We start from the raw sequence: 22,311 nt of genomic DNA, 5'->3' as shown, positions 1-22,311 counted from the left end.
TTCTGTAACCAGACTCCAGATTTTAACATTTTAAGACATGAGTTGTCATTTCATTTTGTTTAAATACATTGTATTTTAAAGAAAGGTGAAGAAAAAAGATTTACACAAGTACATTCTGTACCTGTAGTTGGTAAACAATAATGGTTGTACAGCAAACACACTGTATTTTAAGGTTGGCCTGTTAAAAAAGGACATTTTTAATTCTGGTGGGGAAATTACCCCTTTCTAAAAAAATGAACAAATCAAAATAATTTACCTCCAAACCTCCCACTCACCTTAAAAAAACATGAATGACATAGACGAAAAACTTCTGGATTTTTCACAAGTCCACATTTTAGTGCCAACCCAAAATTGTTTTTATTCTTATTATTTAAAGTAACATTTTTTTGTCAGATGAACATTTTCGTTTATGACTTACAGTGTATTGTCACGATTTTTTTCTCTCTTAATATTTTATCCAAAGAGAAAGAGTATAGCATGACTATGGAGCTGGCAATCATGTTTATTTCATCACCTGATAGGCGTACCTGTACATCTGGTTGTTAGGTAAGTCACCTCTCCATGTTTCAGTTTTGAATTTGGTCTGACCAGGGCTCGAAATAGCAGCCTGTGAACAGCAAAAAGCTATCCATTGTTTTAGACCCAGCAGGTGAGGCAAACATTCACCTGCTAAAACAGGCATCGAAATAAGTCGAGAACGGTCGTTCAGGATACCGGGAGGTTACCACATGTAAGAAAGTCGAGAACGGTGTTACGTTCTTGACAAGAATTTCAACATGTATATTACAATAGTCATCTGGCACACATGTAATGGCGTTAAAAGTAGTAGTAACAGGAATTCAATTCTAACTTTCATATAGTTGTGGTAACCTTTAGGTTACCAGGCTATATTTTGTGGTAACCTGTAAATGGGTTACCAGACACAATGCTTATTTCAGTGCCTTTAAAACCATACAAAAATGACACCGGTCATTTTTCAATCATCTCGTATGTTATTCATATCATGATTCTCTCATATTTTAAGTCCATAATAGTCTAAATATATCTCAGATGTCCTAAATGTTTTACTCAGTATTACAAAACCTTCCCTCACACCATGATGTCTTATTTTTATATTTTTACTTAGCAGTATTTTAGTAATTTCTTTTTGCATGCTATATGTTAAAAAAAAACCCCAGCTGGCCATATTTTGCTTCTATTTCGAGCCCTGTCTAAAGTAGTAGTTTGCCAAACTCAGAAGAACGTAAATCCGTTTACTTTAAAACATAGTACCAGTTTGCTGTTACCCGAACTACATGTACAGACAAGTACATTGGTGTACAAGTGTCTGTGTTATATTTCTCATCTATCGCCCTCTGCCTATCATTCTCATTAATTATCTTGATATAAAAAAAACCCAATTTATAACCTGGTCAAATACACATTGGGCCTAATTTTAAAATTTACGTAGCCTATTTAATTTGCAAGTGTACAATGTATGTAGTTGCATGGACATGTGTAAGTAAAAAACATGCTTTGAAAATGTGGCTCATTGTTTGTAATTTTTCAAATTGTACATTTATACAATGTGTTTCTGCCAGAAATAAATTTTTGGGTATGATGCTATAGAATTGAATGCAACCACAGTCAATACTTGGGCTTCCCCCAGAAAGAAAATGAGTTATGTTTGTAGTTAGGGTTAAAAAAATCATACAGTAATGATAAGAGTAATTAATTTTGTCAAACGGTTAATTTAAAATGAAACAATGTGCAAAAATGTTTGAGTATGGCACCATACCCATTTTACCCTCTGGCAGAAACCCTGTACATATACGAAATTGGATATAGGTAAAACCACTTTATTTTAGTGGAGTGAATTGAAGCTGTAATGTCATATAATTTTTGTAAAAACACAAAACAAAAAAATAAATAATTGTCCATTAGCAAAATCTTAAATACTGGTACAGGAATGTGTAACTGCAAACAACATACATGTGTATGTACATATAATTTGCATGTACCAGTAGTAGTACCATGATGGTTGGTTATTCAGCAAATTATTATACATGAATGTATTATTATTTATAGTATTTGTACATGTATATATAATCTTCGATGAAAATATCGGTCGATTTTTCTGAGTCTGGTTACAGCAGTTTGTTTAATGTTATTTCTGTTTTATTATTATTATTATTATAAATTGTTTTTTAAATTCACATATGACAAATTTAATAATTGCTAGAGCTACATGTATACATGTATGTAGACCCATTCGACATGGTTCAACAAATCCACTAGCTAGTGAATATTTGGTCTGGGCTAGTGGAAATTATCAGCTGAATTACTATGAATACAAAGGGCACTTGCCAAGACTTCTGTGATGGTTGGTGACTTTCTAAAACATTCCTTGAATACTGGTAGTCCTGAATTTCTTTTACTACTAGTCTCAGGAGCAACCTCATTTTGTGACTCTTAAAAATCAAATAAATTGTCAAATAAATAATGGGTGGGGCGTAATCCAGTAGCAAAGCTCGCTTGATGCATGGCCAGTCTGGAATTGGTTCCCATCAGTGGACCCATTGAGTTATTTCTTGCTTCAGCCAATGCACCAGTACTGGTCTGGATTTCTGCCAGAGGGTAAAATGGGTATTGCGCCATACCCAGATTTGTTTGCAGGTTTCCTCTCTAAGACTATTATTTGTGTCAAATTTACCAAATGTTTGACATCCAATAGCCGGTGATTAATAAATCAATGTGCTCTAGTGGTGTTGTTAAACAAAACAAATGAACAAATAATTTTTTGTTGAAACTACTATTATAATTTATTACAAACAAAATGTAGTTTTGTGTAACCCATTTTTTGTTCATGCATAAAATTTAGGACACAATTTACATGGTCATGACAGGTTATGCAGACATAAAATGCATTACCTAAGTTTATTTAAATGGGTGGGTTGCACAAATTAAAAATTTTGTTTTGACATTATTTGGTGTTACTGGATGGTCATTTGAGTTTGATATACATGTATGTAGTTTGACACACTAGTAGAAATTCTGGTGGACTAGGAAATTTTGGTTGGTACTAGTCTGGCAGTCTAGTGAGATATTTTCCTATTTCTGTACCCCGATTAGGAGATAAGTAATAAAAAAATGGGGGACACGGCAAGTGTTGCCTTTGGTTTAGTAACAAATATTGAGGCATCAAGGCAAGTTGGAGGGATGTCAAGGCAAATGTTTCCTTCAAATGAGAAAGAAAGAAATGTTTTATTTAACAATGCACTCAACACATTTTATTTATGGTTATATGGCATCAGACATATGGTTAAGGACCACACAGATATTGATGCGGGGTGGGATTTAGATCAGTCAGTTGAGTGCTCAATTGAGGTGCTTGTGTCGCAGGATCGAACCACCTCAGTGGATCCATTCAGCTGATTGTTTTTTTTCTCATTCCAACCAGTGCACCACAACTGGACAAAGGCCGTGGTATGTGCTTTTCTGTCTGTGGGAAAGTGCATATAAAAGATACCTTGCTGCATTAGGAAAAATGTAGCGGGTTCCATCTGATGACTACGATTCAGATTTACCAAATGTTTGACATCCAATAGTCGATGATTAATTAATCAATGTGCTCCAGTGGTGTCATTAAAACAAAACTTCTTATTTATTCCATCCTGGTGCTAGATATGGATGGCTTCATTTTACCAATGATAATTGTACTAATCCTCATATGTACAACATGGAATGTATAGAAAGGACTCAGTGCAAATCAGGTATAGTTTTGTTTCAATGTCCGATTTTCAAAGAACAATGGCATGTAAATAGGGTAGTCAAAGTTCTTGCTGTAGTTGCCATGGTAAATTTCAAACCCTGCCCTTAACTGGCAGCTCAATTAAAATATTTGTTGTTTTTCATTGGAAGCCTTTTTTACAATATTCCAAATTCTACTAGAGTCCTGTTTCTACAAAGTCTTAACATTTATGCATGCAATTGTATTATGCTCAAGTTTTGTATACTGCACAATAGTATATGAATAATGTTGTTTTCCTTTTGGAGAATTAAGTCATGGACTGTGGATGATTATATGGAGAGGGCCATTTCAAAATTGATAACTTGGGGGGGGGGGGGGGGGGGGGGGGGGGGGATGCGGATGTGTCTGTAAATATTTTAAGCCTGGTTGTTCCATCTCAGGCCTCTGAGAGTTGAAAATCTCCGTGACCCATTTATAGGTTACACAGAAATAAATCCAGGTTACCCATTTCCTTTTTGTGTAATCCAGTATATCCAAGTAAATGGTGCTCCAAATTTTGCGTGAACAAAACAATAGGTTACACATAATTATATTTGCACGAGCAACGCATGGATGAAACAGTCATTCTTGCAATCTTCAGAGGCCTGTTTCTTTATGCATAAATGCATTTGGTTTAAATAAAAAAAAAAATTTTGGGTTCATGAGTATATATTGAATAACATTGCCTCCTGCAGGGCTCAAATTTAACACCAGCACCAACAACAATTGCTGTACTTGGAATATGAATTGCCATTGTTCAGGGGCTTCACCGATGGCAGTTTTTTGCCGACAGATAAAAGTGATTGCTGTCGACTAATTTTAGTTTTTATACATGTATTTGTTTCAAAAGTTACCAATTTAAAATTTGCATTAGCGGGGTCAAAATTGTCTTAGGTAACACATTTTTAAGTTCGAGTCTTGTACTCTCCACCCTTCAATTAATAAATGATAAATTTAGAAAAGTTAATGTTAAAATAAGATTTAAACTTAGATTAAAAGTAATCAGAATTTTTTTTTTTTTTTCAGGGCTAATGATCCAATGAAGTCCTCCAGGGTATGGATAAAGCCACCAGTCTGCGACAATTCTGACTCTGACTCTGACAATGACAACAATTCGTCTGTGAGCTCTGACAAGGACATTGAAATCAAGCTTGAATCTACATGTAACAGTGATGGGTCTTACCAAGACTCTCTTCCTTCTGAATCTGTAAGGTTTCCTGTTGGACTTGAGAATGATGCTTTGAATTTTAATAAGACTGTTCAGGTTCCTGATAATATTGCCACACCTACTTCCGTGATGAAGAAGATATCCCAGAAATTTGTTTCTCGATCTGTTGATCTGCAATCTTTACAACTGAAAAGTGAGGTGAAGACAGGTAGTTGTTCTGGTGTCGGTGTACCAGTGGAGGAGCAAGGTAGAGATGAGCGGTGTTACATGTACAACCAGTTACCAGCAGAAGCAGTAGAAGCATCAGAAGACGTGGACGGGTCATCCCATTCTGTATCAGACTCTGCAACACAATCAGAAGAACCTGTCGACAGTGATGGAGAGGCTGATGTCAAGAGTGTTTCAGATAGTTTTTCTGAATATGAATCACTGGATGATTCCTTTGTGAAATTTAAAGATGATTCAGGAGAGGATGAAGAGGATGGAAGGAAATCGAGAAAACATGACGATGAAGAGTACTTTCCACCAGATTATAGAAGAAGGAAAAAATGCAGACGTGGATCATCTAACAAAAATAAGTGTGCTGGTGCTAGTCAAGTTAAAGATGAGTGTTTGGACCCAGTGATGTCGGATTCATGGAAAATTCCCGATGTTATGCGATTGTCAGACAAAACCTATGCTTGCACATTCTGTATTCAGATTTGTGCCAAGCTTAAAGATGCACGCGAACATGTTCTAACACATTATGAATTCAGTTGTAACCACTGTGATAAGAAGTTTCTAACAGCCGAGCATGTAGAATTGCACATTAGGAATGAACATAATGGTAATGCTGTGAAATGTCTCTTTTCATCCTGTGACTTCATTGCTGAAAGTAAAGACGTACTTTCAAAACATATTAGTCAGAATCATGCCAATGAAGACATGTTAAACTGTAGCACCAGTTTTGATGATTCTGGTAATGGAGAACACACCAATACTAATCGTAATGTGTCTCGTCATAGAAAACGCACTACCACTAACCGTTGCACTCCTGGCAATGGAAGCAATTCAGGACTTTGCTACATTTGTGGTGTTCAGAAAAAATGTCTTCGTGAACACTTGTACAATGTTCATGGCACTTATGGGTCACGTTATGGTCCCGGACAGAGAGATTTAATATGTGAAATGTGTGGTTCAGAGTTTCCCAACAGATTGCTGTTGCAAAGCCATAGGCTTGCATGGCATACAGAAAAGACCCTCCCTTGTAGATTCAGTGGCTGCCCTGCCCTATTCAAAACCAAAGGACTGATGCAGACGCATTATAAATCTGTGCATCTGGGTATCAAACGGTACATCTGTACATACGAAGGCTGTTCTTTTCGGTCTGGGAATAAATCAACATTCGCGAACCATACGAAAGCGATGCACTTGAAGATCAGAAGCCACCCTTGCACATGGCCGGATTGTAGCAAGAGCTTCTATGACAAGAAGCACCTTGTCATTCATGAGAGGATCCACTCGGATGTGAAGCCTCTTTGCTGCGAGTTCTGTGACTATAGGTGTAGACAGCGTGCAGCATTGAACTGGCACCTGACGAAGAAGCACAAGGAGGAGACCGCAAAGACCTGGGAAGTTAGTTCCACCATCTCAAACGACTGGAGACATGTAGACGTCCCTGTTGGCATTCCAGCAGCAACTCATGCTTTAAAACCTGGACGCAAAAAGAAAATTCTGAGTTAAAACATATGTCCGGTATTGAGATATGCATGTAGGCTTTAAACAAGGAGAAGTCTAAACCGTAACCAGTAGGGTTGTCACGAAAGACCGACGCACCACAATACTATTTTTCACGATATATATGATATACGATACCCTTGCTTGTGTATGGATTCCTATTTTGACCATGTATCAATTCCTATATATGTTAGTCAATCTGTGAAACCAGTCATTATGCGTAATGCCTAAACAAATCAGTCATTTCGTGACACTTGTATACAAGCTTTTGGTCTTAAATATTGATAAAATCACATTTTAAGAACAAACAAGGATAACTATATTGATTACACGATTTAAAATACTACTTAATATTAATTATTATTCAAATTTTGCTATAGTTTCAGATTAAAGATTCTTATAGAAAATATGCTTAATACCACTTGAATATTACTAACAAAAGGTTCTGATAATTAATGTTTCTCTCATTTATTCTTAAACAAACAACACAGAATTATCTGCTATATTGTTGATGTCTTGTTATCTAGGAGCTTCGTATTTGTATAAGCAAATGGATTAAGACATGGCTACTTTTAATGGCTTCTTCTAATCCTTTAGTACAAATCTGTGATTACAGTACCATATGACTTTCATCTCTATAAAACTATACATGTTTCTGGGGTTTACTCATAAGTTCTTCTGTTGCAACCAGTATATGATGGCAGAGTCCTATGAAGATAAATTTAAAACTGAGCCTTACAAAAAGTATGAAGTTTGTAGAAAAGTGTTTATTCCAAAAGATGCATATTTCACAATGCAAGAAGATCTTAAAACAGCATCAGCTGATAGTGGAACAAAAAACAGACATGGATACTATCTGCTATTAAAGTGACCTTTCTATACCAATATGTTACTTTCATGATTTGACACCGACTACTTGGTAACATTCAACTTCATCTTCATGTACAACTTCTGAAATAATTTGATTTGAGTTTAAATAAAGCGTTACATTAAGACTTGAGTGGTGTGGTATTATAGATAGCACTTTAGTCATTTTGCGTAATGGCTGGCCATGATTTTCAGTCATTTCGTAAAATGTCTGGAATTTTCAGTCATTTCGCTTATTGCCTGGTGGTCGCAGGCACTTCGCGAAATGACTGATTTGTTTAGGCATTATGCGTAATGACTGGTTTCACAAATTGACTGTAACATATATATTTCATATTCATTTACCAACATAAATTTGTACTGGTATATACTTATTGACAAGTTATTTCTGTTTTACTTCCATTTGGTTTATTTCTTGTTTTTAAATCACTTCACCTGATCTTCAACTTATCATGGCTATGTATCGTGGCTATGTATCGTGATACGTACAGTATTGTGAGGTAGATGTATCGTAGCATCCCTGATAACCAGTATAAGCATACACATGTAGCTTTGTAACTATAAAACGTTTGAGCTATACCAATTTCAGTATGAATATGTGGCTCTATAACAAGAAACATCTGATGTAAACCATAATCAGAAGGAACATGCTCTATGTCTTGTACGTGTGTGTAGCTTTTGAAAAGAAAGGTTTTAAGCTAATTTAAATGACAAAACAGTATTCCTGTATGTCTGCAAAAGGCAGAGTCGAAAGAACTTTAGGCAAAGACGTGATTGCTTCCATGATTCACTATCAGGTGCTTGTCCTTAGGAGGACCACATCTCCCCTAGGAGATCCTGGATTCATTTGGGTAATGGGAATCTGGGAATGCCATTTGCCAGGTGTGAAAGTTATACAATTTAGAAATGGGTCCTGGGAAGCTAATCTAAATGACAAAACAGTATTCCTTTATGTCTGCAAAAGGCAGAGTCAAAAGAACTTTAGGCAAAGACGTGATTGCTTCCATGATTCACTATCAGGTGCTTGTTCTTAGGAGGACCACATCTCCCCTAGGAGATCCTGGATTCATTTGGGTAATGGGAATCTGGGAATGCCATTTCCCAGGTGTGAAAGTTATACAATTTAGAAATGGGTCGTGGGAAGTCAACAATGGTTGATCATTATTTTCTTCATCCTTTTTAATCTTTTCAAATTGGCTCAGGGGAGTTCATAATTAATACGTCATCAACATTTTCATCAAACATTTGGTACCACAGTCCCTGTGAAATCATACATTAAAAACGTGTTTTACCCACATCCCCACCGCTTGTTTTATGCTTGTCGGTCTGAGCAAGTAACACACGAAGCGATCAAATGTTGTTGCACATTATTATGATTATACCTGTGTTACATTATTTGGTTGTGTTACCCCCTTCCCACCACCCCACCCCCAGAAAATGCAAAGAAAGGTAATAGAAAATTAATTGAATAATTAGTATTAGTTTATTTAAGTACATATTGGCCATTTCATTTATTTGGCTAATACAAGGTCTTGCATAGATTAATAACGTCTTAATAACTGTGCACAATAATGCTTGAGATTTCTCAAATTGACTCAGGGGAGTTCATAATTATCAACATTTTTATGAATCGTTTGGCACCACGGTCCCTCTGAAAGCATTAACTAAAAAAACAAAAAAGAGAGAAGAGTTTTAGCCAAATCCCCAGCGCTAGTCTTATGCTTGTCGGTCTTCATTATTTCGACAATTGTGAACGCATCCTTATACTGTTTAATTCTTTGTATCAAAGTAAATCAGTTATCGACATTTACCCAATTGGGTTATACTGTATTAAAAAAACAAAAACAAAAGTTTTATTTTTTGAACATCATCATCATTATTTACTGTTGTTATTATTATTATTATTATTATTATTATTATTACTATTAAATACAGACTTTGCCTTTTAAGGTGCGCAGGTGCGATCGCGCTCGTACAGCGCACGCAATTTCAATCTGGCGAGTGTGAAAATAACGCACGTTACACTTAACAAACGGCGCACGTAAAATAATTTTGTATATTGATTGCCACTATTTACCTCATATAGCTGATAGAAAGATCCGTTTAATAATACCAGAAAAAAATGTTACGAGAACGGTAACGTCCATGCAAGATTTTAATATATGACTGGCACTTATCTTTGCTATACAAATCGGAAAACACAGGTTTAATAGACATCTTCGAAGACGTACCAATCCGATCAAAACTTCTTTGCCTATTTAATTTATTATTAATTAGAAACAGTCCACTTTTGTAAGGTAATAGATCACAACGTCTGGTAAGGATAACTCATTTATACTGTTCATGTAGTTCTGACAAAAAGAGAAAAGGGATTGAATTAAATAGTGGCTTCTGTCATGGGCGTACATAGGATTTTAAAAAGGGGGGTTGCAAAATTGATTGCAGAGATATTGGGCATATATTTCTATGTTGAGTTTTGAAAAGGGGGGTACCAAAATAGATCGCAGAGATATTGGGCATATATTTCTATGTTGTGTAAATATAATAATATCAGATATCAATGTCAGATATATTAAATTATAAAAAAGCGATTTGGGGGGGGGGGGGTCCATCGAACCCATCGAACCCCCCTCCCCCCCTATGTACGCCCATGTCTGTAGTCTACACAAATGAACTCGTTACGGAAATCAGCGAACTCGGTAACATTGTCTCGATGAGTTCATGACTGTTAGCCTACAAAGTTTACGTGAGGTCCCGAAAATGGCAATTGTGTAATTGTATACTTTCTTCTTTTTAAAAAAAAAGAGAAAAGAAATGAAATTTAAACGGAATAATAAAACGAAGGAAAAGAAATGATAATAGGTATCGAAGGAAAAGAAATGATAATAGGTATGTAGGAATAAGCCTAGGCATTTTTACGTCTATTTTTAATTTTTATCAAAAATCAAATAAAACATCATTTAAATATTTGTATTTCAGCCAGAGGTTAATGAATGTGCATATGTTATTTATATATATGTATATAATAATGTACACATTATAGTAACAGTAAACAGTAACCACTGCCGACTATTTAATTTTTGTTTCGTTTGTTATAAAAGTCACAGACCACGTGACTGGAACATGATTTGATACGCATTACTCTGTGGCATATTGACCAATCAGAGCTATCGGGGTCAGATTATTTTTTGTAAAAATTTTACTCTTGGAATTTTGCAATCACACGCTGGTCTGCTTGACAACTTATTACGCATTGACAATGCTGTCTAAAATTATGGGGTTTTTTTTATTATCTTTACTATGGCATCCCACGTTTGGTATAAAATCCTTGGTAATGGCAAATTTTGTCAGGGTTTGTATATATTTTTTTACAAACAACATTGGGGTCGTTCTAAGTCAATACGTAACGCTGTCATAGCCGTCCGTAACTTGTAGCGTTAGGTAAAATGGCGTGTTACAAAATGTAGACTGGTTGCGTAATTGTTGAATTAAAAGTGCCATGTCAATGTCCCAACCAACATTATCAGTTGAAGTAATTGTAGGCCTACGTTTAGTCGGTAGTGCACACCTGAGATGCTTGGGTCGTAGTTCATGAACCACCTCCTCGGAACCAGTGGAGTTTTCCCATCCCAACTTTTCTAATCATATTCGTTGTACTTAATAATGAAATTCAAGACAAGTTGATTCCTATATATGTTTAGCTGCAAGTTCATCAAACCATCTAACACTGAAAAGATATATATATATATATATATATATATATATATATATATATATATATATATATATATATATATATATATATATAAAATTGTGTGCATCGAATTATCTGAATAGCACATATTGTAATTAAAAAATCTTATTGTCTGCATCAGTGTATACATATCATAATTATATTTCTATAGTACTGAAACTTTTTAATAAATTATAACTCCATTCCTGAAAGGGAAAAGAAGTCAGACTACACTAATGAACAAAACAACATAAAATTAGAAGAAAACATTATTGGTTCATTTTTGCAACATATGTCTCAGCATTTACATGTACCAATTACTTCATAAATTAATAATGTTTGGTTTTCACTCTCCTTAGCATTTTGATTAGTGCGATTTTTCACTCGCCTAAGCGTTTTGAGGTGTTCAATTTTTCACTCGCCTTTGTTTTTCAGAAGCCAAGGACTGCTATTATTATTACTACTTTACAAATTGTTAGACGTATACTTAAGGAAGGGTTTAATCTGACAGTCTCCAAATGTTAACTGGGGGATATTCTTCATTAATAACTTGCGAAAAAAATATTAAATAAAATCGAAGATCGGATGCATTTAAAAAAAAAAAAAGAACCTTATTTATATTATATATTTTCTTTTGCTGACTGAAACTACAGATCTTTTGGCCAAATTCGCAAAATTACGAATGATACATTGAGGTCAAGCTTAAAACCTGCATACAGTCTGTATGTAGTGAATTTATGGTTAAAGAAACATGCTAATTAAACTTCTCTGAATGGGACCGGCACCGGACATAGCTACCGCTAGGGTCACAAATCTTGCTAAATCGAGTTTAAAGTTATTATTCCAGTACTTTCTTTCTATTAATGTCTTACTTTTGGGGGTCAATTACAATTATTCAATTGATTAATAGACTTAAGAGAGTGTAGTTATTACGTTAAATTAAAAAAAAAAAAGAAAAAAAAAGAAGATATGCAATAAATACAGAACTTCACATAGGTTGTTTTCGCTTCCTATTTATTGCACTCGTTATTTCTGTATTTTTATTACCTTGTTTTGCTAGTGGTACCAAAGATGCCTAATCAATAATACATGTGTTTGATGTCAGTTCCAGGCAGTCAGGTTACTTAGTAGGTCTCAAACCTGTCCCACTGATGAAATCATTTATATGCCTGCCTGACGGATCGTGTTATGGTATGTTGTTGTTCATAAACCTTTCGTTTCCAGGCCATATCTTATCAATTCATATAGGATCATAAAACCTTGCATGCAAGTACAGCTTGGGATGGCGGTGTGTCGCGTACTTGTTATCTTCATGCTATCTTCTTTATCCAGTGGTTATGATTTGAAAATCGTGAAAATATGTAGGAGAGCAATTGCTCTCGGTGTCTAAATTGGGAAAACAATCTGTGAGGTGTTGTTAGATGTATCTATACTCAACAACCCCGTCGGTGGGCCCATTGGGCTATTTCTCGTTCCAGTCAGTGCACCACAACTGGTATATCAAAGGCCGTGGTATGTACTACCCTGTCTGTGGGATGGTGCATATAAAAGAACCCTTGCTGCTAATCGAAAAGAGTAGCCCATGAAGTGGCGACAGCGGGTTTCTCTCAACATCTCTGTGGTCCTTAACCATATGTCTGACGCCATATAACCGTAAATAAAATGTGTTGAGTGCGTCGTTAAATAAAACATTTCTTTCTTATTTTTTTCTATACTCAACAGCGAACGTTTAGCAAATATCTTTTACGACGTCTAAATTTGCCATGGTTGAATAAACTTAAAAGAAAACCAGGTCCTCCTGTTGTGTTAAGGCAAAGGTTGATGAGTTTATGTTTGTAAATGGTAAACATTTCAGATGTGAATACTAATTAATAAGAATAAGTTAATTTATAAATGTTATCCCATTTCTTTTAACATTAGCTAAACTTTCGTTGTTGAGTATATATATAAAAAAGTAAGTTCAAATTATTGAAGACATGTCATTTATAACAAGAAGTGAATTAACAACACTTACAAAAGGTACGAGATGTCTAAATTGAGGGGAAGATGGGTCGTAACATTTTTTTTATTTTTTTTTATGAAACGGATATAATTTGTTAATCATCAGCAATTCTATAACATTTACAGTGGTCTGCCGAAGGCGATGAGATTCAAGTACTTAGTAATAACGACGCAGTTACTGTTTTATTATCTTCTTTTAATCTGTTTTAACAGTAAGGAGAAAATACATCTTGAATTTTTTTCCCCAAAAATTGTCAACAAAATTACCTCGTAGAAGGAAAAATTACGCGGCGGTCTCCATGACATTGCCGATTGCCGTGGACAATTGCAAGGGTTACGCTGCAGTTTCAACTTCATCACATTCCTTCGGTTCACTGTCGGAACACGGTGGCCGCGTGGGTCATGCCCCCCCCCCCCCCCCCCCTTTCCCTGGTACTGTGCTCGGAAGGCTTGAAATGCCGTATTTTAACACTGTTTTTTTTTTTTTGTCTCGGGGCAGCATGCCTGCAAACCCCGTAATAGATTCGGACCCTCAAGTACATGTATTTTTATGCCCCTGAACATCGCACTGGCAGTGCCCCCACCCCCACTTTCAAATGCACCCTGTGGGCCCTGTGTAGGCTCCCAATTTACGACAATACCTGAAAATCGATCGAGGCCTACATGGCAATATTTTATTGACAACGCAACCCTGTATTATGTTACAATACATGGGTTAGTAAATGTTTGACACGAGTGTAATAAAAACATTAAGTCAACAAAAGAAAACACAAGAACTAATGATCAAACTACGAAACGGGCAATATGTGATTCACATCGGCCAATAACGGAATCGCACGAGACGTCCGAATGAGAGAACATTGGTCCTTCGGAAAACCTCGAGCAAATCAGGAAATATATCCTTGACCTTAATTACGTAGTCCAATCAATGACAGACATTCTGCTATAAAATTAGGTGTCACAGACCAATCAATATGCCGCTTACAAAACATTAAAAGCGGAAGTTAAACATTTCTATATACGTAAAAGTAACACTGGAAGGTATTTTATCAATTCATATAACACATCCAATACTTTGTGTGCTTGTCCATCAAACTCCTGAAGGGCATATCACGTAACTAACTGGTACTCTTGTTGACATTGATGTGCAAAAGCTTTTGGATGAACCACCAACTTCCTAAGAGTTGCTACATGTTAAATTCAGTTAATAGCATATTGAGGGGTGGGGGTGGGCTGTAAATACTAACTTTAAGGAAATTGTGCAGTTGTCAATCTAGGGGTGTGGCGATAGTGGTGTGCACCCATTCACAAAAGTTCAAAGTGCCCCGAAAACTAGTAGAAACGTACATGTAACAAAATGAATGTAATGATTCTTATTTCGTTTTATCTGGGTTTGCTATTTTTTAAAACTACTACTAAAGGAATAACTGTCCGTTACCGGGCCCCACATATATATTTTTTTATAGATCTTAAGTTCAAGGGCCATAACTGCCAAACATGTTTTGGATAATTAAATTATCTTGAAAATCAAACTTGATAGAGCCATACCTCTATTAAAACTGGATCCCCATGGGACTCAACTTGATCTGTAACTAGATGATAAATCTACAAACAAAATTTCAGCTGCGAAAAATAACAAAGTCTAAAGAACTATATGTGGGATGAAGACGAAACCTACAGTTCGTTCTGGTTGGACTGGTAGGGGACTAATAATGCATAGTAGTGTAACGTAGATTATCTGTTTAGTTTTACACCTGTGCCTGTGATGGCTAGATTACCGTTTTGGATCTGGCTCTTAAAGTACATTGCATATAATATAGTAATACGGGCCTTTTTACAACTCTAGTCGTACGCGTGCATTATGTTTAGCGACAAAGACTGAATAGTTATTTGACTGGCCTCTGTGGCGTCGTGGTAGGCCATCGGTCTACATGCTGGTAGGTACTGGGTTCGGATCCCAGTCGAGGCATGGGATTTTTAATTCAGATACCGACTCCAAACCCTGAGTGAGTGCTCCGCAAGGCTCAATGGGTAGGTGTAAACCACTTGCACCGACCAGTGATCCATAACTGGTTCAACAAAGGCCATGGTTTGTGCTATCCTGCCTGTGGGAAGCACAAATAAAAGATCCCTTGCTGCTAATCGGAAGAGTAGCCCATGTAGTGGCGACAGCGGGTTTCCTCTCAAAATCTCTGTGGTCCTTAACCATATGTCTGACGCCATATAGCCGTAAATAAAATGTGTTGAGTGCGTCGTTAAATAAAACATTTCTTTCTTTCTTCTGAATAGTTATTTACTTCTGTGCCAAATTATCTCTTTCTTACTTTTGCACATAGAACAAGAAAATAAGTAATGAAAAGCCAATCATTTGTTTATGTTATTTACTTCTGTGCCAAATTATCTGTTTCTTACTTTTGCACATAGAACAAGAAAATAAGTAATGAAAAGCCAATGTTTTGTTTTATACCTGGATAAAATTAAATATATTACTGTCTTGTATTATACTAAATTGTGTATTAGTAATAACTATTGTATTTTGAAATATATATATGAATTTAACCCGAGGTCTAAGCTATGACTATGATACTATGTATATAGTTTTCATGTAGTATTGTACATGTATCACGTTTATCTTTATTCATTTCTTTGTATACTATTAATGTAGCTTTATGAATTGTGTGTGTATTATAATGAATGAAACAATAAACTAAGCTTGCAATACCACGATGGCTTCAATCCTATGTTACGGATATTTACAAGATAAATAAATCTACAGACTTCTTAAAAATGCACAAAAGCAGTAGTCTAAGCTACGTAACACTATGCTCTTCGTGTAATGTAGTACAAATGTAGTTATCCACCTTTGATGACGTGAGCTGTGACAAAACATGCCTGAGTTACAGTGGGTACTTAGGATCGATCCTCCTTAGTGCTCCCAATGTTTCATTTATTTATCTATTTTTAATTTTGTCATAAACTACCCGCAATTGATATATCAAAGTCCTATATAATATATATGCGTTTCTGTCTAGGAAAACGCATATAATTTACAAATATATGTTCTTTTCAGTATGAATATACTATTTCGAGTGTTTCCTCTATCTTGTAGTCCATGAACATCTTAAATTATCACATTGAACTTCAAGTCTCACATTCACTGGATATATGACGGGCGATATTGGCACTGGAGTTATGCTAAATATTAATATATATTTTTCACAAATTGGCATCATTTTCTGGGCCTATCTTAAGGTGAGGCAGATGGCAGTTGCCCCATAGCAAAATACGAAAAAGTGACAGTATGGCCAGTGGCGGAGCTTCGGACAGAAAATAATGTATTAAAGGGTCAATTATGCATTTGTTTTATAATGGGGAAAGATTTTGATGCCGTCAGCCAAAAGCAAATCTGCAAAATAAAGCATAATTAAAGTAACATTATTAGACGCATTTATTTTGATGGCCGATCTAAAACTATTTAATCTTTTCTTGCGTATAATGCCCTGGAGTATTGGTAGGAAATGTTTGGGCCTCATAAAAACTTTAGTGTGACGAACCGAGGCAGTGCGGGGGGGGGGGGGGGGGGGGGGGGGGCGCATGGATGCCAGTCAGACTTGGTCTCGCCATACGGCCAAATCTGCCGACGCCCCATTAAGACACATTCGTTTAAATTAAAGAAGGATTCTCCCCTTTAGTGTACACATTTTGGTTGAGTGTAATGATCCGAAGCTGACAAGAATCGATATATTTGGCATCAAACATAGTTTGGTATCATTTAAATTTCACCCAGAATTAATTTTGAAGTTTTAGAGGGACATACCCTAGTTTCAGCCCATGAAAATGAACACTACATTTAGTTAATCTACAAACCTGTAACACATTTGGATAAAGTTACAACTGAGTGAAACATGAGTTTGTTACTTTGAAATGGTGAAATACCCTCTAAAAATAGACTTAAACTTTTACTGAGTAAAACTCGACTCCATAACTGTTACTTCCCAGATGCATGTACGTACGGTATTTAAAACTATGAGAAATGCACTTTGTGATATTAAAAAGACCAGGATCACCAAAAACACTTTGAATGTACGGGATAATCTAAACCATAAAATCTAAGTAATGTACGATTTCAGTTGTCAAAAACGTCTCTAATAGTCAAACATATGATTTAGTGTTTAAAAACTAGGGTATGTCCCTTTAAAAACATTTTGATTTCTATACAAGGTTTAAAAATATACTTACCTTGATTTTTGTATTCTACAACAATTTAAAATACACTTACTGTGATATTTGTATTGATATATATTGTATTGTATATTTCCCACAGCTCTTTTCACTGTTTTACATAATTATACAGTTTTTGTTTTAAATGGAAATGATCATATTGATGTACTTAACTTGTTTGACACCCAATAGCCGATCGTTATTTTTGTGCTGGTGTGTCGTTAAACATCCATTCATTCATTCATTCATTCATTCATTCACTGCCTCCACCGCCATATCTAGCCAAAGAAGACTGCGTTGAGTCTTGACTTTTTGCCCAGTAATTTTAAGTTAATGGAAACATACTTCCCAATTTTTTTTTCAAATTTTGTAATTACTACGATCTGCCACATATTTTCAAATATATGTTATCTTTTCAGGGCGTTTTCGCATCCTAACACCAGCAGTAACACACAGTACCAGAATTGCGAATTTCCATCCACTAGTGTTGCTGAGGTCAAAGATGAACCTGTCATCAACATCAACAACGACGACAACAACGACAGCTACCCATCGGTCGAACCCTTGAGTCACAATGCTGTGATGTGTGTACAATCCGAGGACTATGATAAGGAGTCTGACATCCACTCCGATGTTACGGACCTTAGTTCCGATTCCTTCGACAGCTACGAATCGTTGGATGAACTGTATGTGACATTCAAGGATGTTTCATCGTCTGAAGATACAGCTTCGAAAAAGAAAAAGAAACGAAAACCGATTAATACTGAAAATGACTGTCCATCAGAATATGTTCAAGATATTGGAAATAACGATTTGTCGTCAGTTCAAGAAAAGAAACAGAAAAAGAAACACAAAAAATATGATTGTGATAAAATCTGGATACCATCTGGATACGAAGTTGATGTTGATGATGATTATGTTACTGATAATATTGGAATTCGTAGTTTCTCCTCTGTTAATAGAGCTGCTAACCGAAATGTTGGTATTAAGATTTCAAAACCCACTACAAAGAAAGCATCCAATAACCAGTATGTCTGCACATCTTGTCCTGAAATTTGTTCTAGTGTCGCAGAAGCAGACGAGCACATTTTGAGTCATTACATCGCGTGTGAAGAATGTGGGAAGCAGTATTGTTCAGTCAGTCTTCTAAGGTCTCATCTGAGAAAATGTCACGTGCCCATTTCGTTTACCTGTCTAGTTTCTGGCTGTGAATATACGACAGAAACTAAGACATCAATCTTCAAACACATTCAGATAGGTCACTCGAAGGAAGTGTCTTTGGAATGTGCACTGTGTTCAGCTACCTCGAGATCGGCTTATCTATTTACAAAACACATCAAGTTCGATCATTACATGCATATCGCGCCTGAGTCCTTGGGCACGAGTACACTCTGTGACGTTTGTGGGACATGTTATCCGGGACCGGAAGAGTTGAAAGATCACATTCAGAGCATCCATGGTGCACGAAAACGGCTTGGCATTTGTGACATCTGCGGCGAAGTGTTTGCGAATAAAAAGCTGAGGGCACATAAGAGGAGTAAGCACACGGAGAAGACGATGCCCTGTACATTTGAGGGCTGCCATGTGATGTTCAGTTCACAATATCTGAGAAAAACGCATTTCAAAGAAGTTCATCTGGGCATCAAAGCGCACAGGTGTCCGTACGAAGGCTGCTCTTATGGGGATCACTCCAAGTCGAGATTAGCGACGCACATTGACATGGTGCACCTGAAAGTTCGAAAAGTTCCCTGCACGTGGCCGGGTTGTGACAAGACGTTCTTTGACAAGAGCCATCTTAGAGTGCACATGCGCATTCACTTCGATGAAAGACCACTGGCCTGTGAGCTCTGTGACTACACGTGCAGGCAGCGTACGGCGTTGAACTGGCACTTGAAGAAAAAACACAACTCCGAAGACGTCGGCATGGACTTTTGTGAAAATTCTGTTTGTGGAGGTTCTGAGAGAGTGAGAACTGATGTCATGGAATCTAGTGACCTGCCTGTTGGTATCCCAGCAGTTTCGCATGCCAAAAAGCCTGGACGAAAAGGAAAGAAAGCAAAGAACCAAACGTTCGACTAGCTGGACTGTAAAAGACAAAAAAAGTAAAGAACCAAACATTAAACTAGTTGGAGACAAATAGAAAGTAAGGAGCCAAACGTTAAACTAGAGAAGAGAAAGCAAAGAACCAAACGTTAAACTAGAGAAGAGAAAGCAAAAAACCAAACGTTAAACTAGAGAAGACAAAGCAAAGAACCAAACGTTAAACTAGAGAAGAGATAGCAAAGAACCAAATGTTAAACTACACAATGTAGTTATAGAGAAGAGAAAGTAAAGAACCCAACGTTCAACCAGAGAATAGAAAGCAAAGAACCCAACGTTAAACCAGAGAAGAGAAAACAAATAACCAAACGTTAACTCAGAGAAGAGAAAGCAAAGAACCCAACGTTAAACTAGTTACAGAGAAGAGAAAGCAAAGAACCCAACGTTAAAACAGAGAAGAGAAAACAAAGAACCAAACGTTAAACCAGAGAAGAGAAAGCAAAGAACCGAAAGTTAAACCAGAGAAGAGATAGCAAAGAACCGAACGTTAAACCGGAGAAGAGAAAACAATGAACCAAAAGTTAAACCAGAGAAGAGATACCAAAGAACCGAACGTTAAACCAGAGAAGAGAAAGCAAATAACCAAACGTTAAATCAGAGAAGAGAAAGCAAAGAACCGAACGTTAAACCGGAGAAGAGAAAACAAAGAACCAAAAGTTAAACCAGAGAAGAGATAGCAAAGAACCGAACGTTAAACCAGAGAAGAGAAAGCAAATAACCAAACGTTAAATCAGAGAAGAGAAAGCAAAGAACCGAACGTTAAACCGGAGAAGAGAAAACAAAGAACCAAAAGTTAAACCAGAGAAGAGATAGCAAAGAACCGAACGTTAAACCGGAGAAGAGAAAACAAAGAACCAAAAGTTAAATCAGAGAAGAGATAGCAAAGAACCGAACGTTAAACCGGAGAAGAGAAAACAAAGAACCAAAAGTTAAACCAGAGAAGAGATAGCAAAGAACCGAACGTTAAACCAGAGAAGAGAAAGCAAATAACCAAACGTTAAACTAGTTACAGAGAAGACAAAGCAAAGGACCCAGCGTTAAACCAGAGAAGAGATAGCAAAGAACCGAACGTTAAACCAGAGAAGAGAAAGCAAATAAACAAACGTTAAACTAGTTACAGAGAAGAGAAAGCAAAAAACCGAACGTTAGACCAGAGAAGAGAAAGCAAAGAACCGAACGTTAAACCAGAGAAGAGAAAGCAAAGAACCGAACGTTAAAACAGAGAAGAGAAAGCAAAGAACTGGATGTTAAACTAGTTACTGAACGTTAATTGTTATTGTCTGTATTCGTCTAGCTATAAAAATGTTTTTTTATAAAAAATAAAAAATACATATTTTGCGTTACGTGACACTGTTCAGTACACCCACACACACAATTACGCCGCTTAACCCACCCACCTCCTCGAGCGTTATGTAATATTTGAATGGAAGGCGTTTGAAGCATGTCAAGCGACTATTGCACGGATAACATCTGCAATGTTCATGGATTAGGAAGTTGCCATGACAAAATGTTGGAACAAAAAAACAAACAAAACAAAACATAACCGCCCCCCCCCCCCCCCCCAAAAAAAAAAAACAACAACCCCAAAACAAAACAACAACAACAAACAACAACAACAACAACCCCACAACAACAAAAAAATAAAAATAAAAACTACCCACCAAAAAACACTACTTGTTGTTTTGTTTAACGACACCACTGGAACACATTGATTAATTAATCATCGGCTGTTGGATGTCTAACATTTGGTAATTCTGACTCATAGTCATCGGAGGAAACCCGCTACATTTTTTTTCTAATGCAGCAAGGGCTCTTGTATATGCACTTTTCCACAGACAGGAAACCACATACCACGGCCATTGTCCAGTTTTGATGCACTGCTTGGAACGAAAAAACAACAACACCCAATCAACTGAATGGACGCACCGAGGTGGTTCAATCGTGCGACGCAAGCACCTCAAGCGAGCACTTGACCGACTGAGCTAAATCCCGACCACACACGCGAAATGTCTGCGATGATATTTATTATGTAACGATATCTCAAAATTACTGGCTGACATTTAAAAGCCCCCTCCCCCCCCCCCCCCCCCCCCCCCCCCCCCCAAAGAACTACCTAATTTTTACAATGTGACTTGTACTTCACAATTACGTTGTATTTTTACTTAATTGTATTAATAATATTGCCATATACTTGTCTTTTTATGACACCCAATAGCCGATGTGTATTTTTGTGCTGGGGTGTTGTTAAACATTCATTCATTCATTCATTCATGTACCAGGGTCGTAGTTGGGGGGGGGGACAAGGGGCAATTACCCCCCCTTCCCCCAGAAAGCATTATAGAAACTTAAAAGAAAATTCTCTCCGTTTAACGAGTTTTAGACTATTAACTACTCAGTTAACCCCCCTCCCCCCCCCCCCCCCCCCCCCCCCCCCAAATAATCCGAGCTACGGCCCTGTGTAATTCACAACTATTTGTTAGTTACCATTATGTGGATACAAAACACTGAAATTAATTTTCTTTTAAAGGAGGATATCGAAAACAATTGACAGCAAGTACGACTGTCCTTAAATCAATATGTAATGTATTCTGGAGAAAAAGACCGAGATCGTAAATATGGATAAAAATTTATGATACTTAACTATGCAGTTTGAATCACACTGATGTGCTACTAATTAGAAGAGTATTTGTGAAATATCGGTAAACACGCAGTAGATACAGAATATTAAAAACAAAC

The 22,311-nt window shown here is 36.6% G+C and overlaps 1 protein-coding gene across 1 annotated transcript in view; it reads left to right on the top strand.

Annotated features, from left to right (window-relative positions):
* Positions 1–20,471, top strand: part of LOC121389714 (zinc finger protein 62 homolog) — a 38,807-nt gene extending 18,336 nt beyond the window's left edge. The window contains exon 2 of the mRNA XM_041521364.1: positions 17,895–20,471. Coding sequence (XP_041377298.1) covers positions 17,895–19,554 — 1,660 coding nt within the window. The 3' untranslated portion in view covers positions 19,555–20,471. The remainder of the gene's footprint in view (positions 1–17,894) is intronic.
* Positions 20,472–22,311: the final 1,840 nt, after the last annotated feature.

This window comes from Gigantopelta aegis, chromosome 15 (genome assembly GCF_016097555.1).
Source record: "Gigantopelta aegis isolate Gae_Host chromosome 15, Gae_host_genome, whole genome shotgun sequence".
Classification (NCBI taxonomy): domain Eukaryota; kingdom Metazoa; phylum Mollusca; class Gastropoda; order Neomphalida; family Peltospiridae; genus Gigantopelta; species Gigantopelta aegis.
Note: the sequence above shows the minus strand (reverse complement) of the source record. Positions and strands in the feature narration are given on the sequence as shown.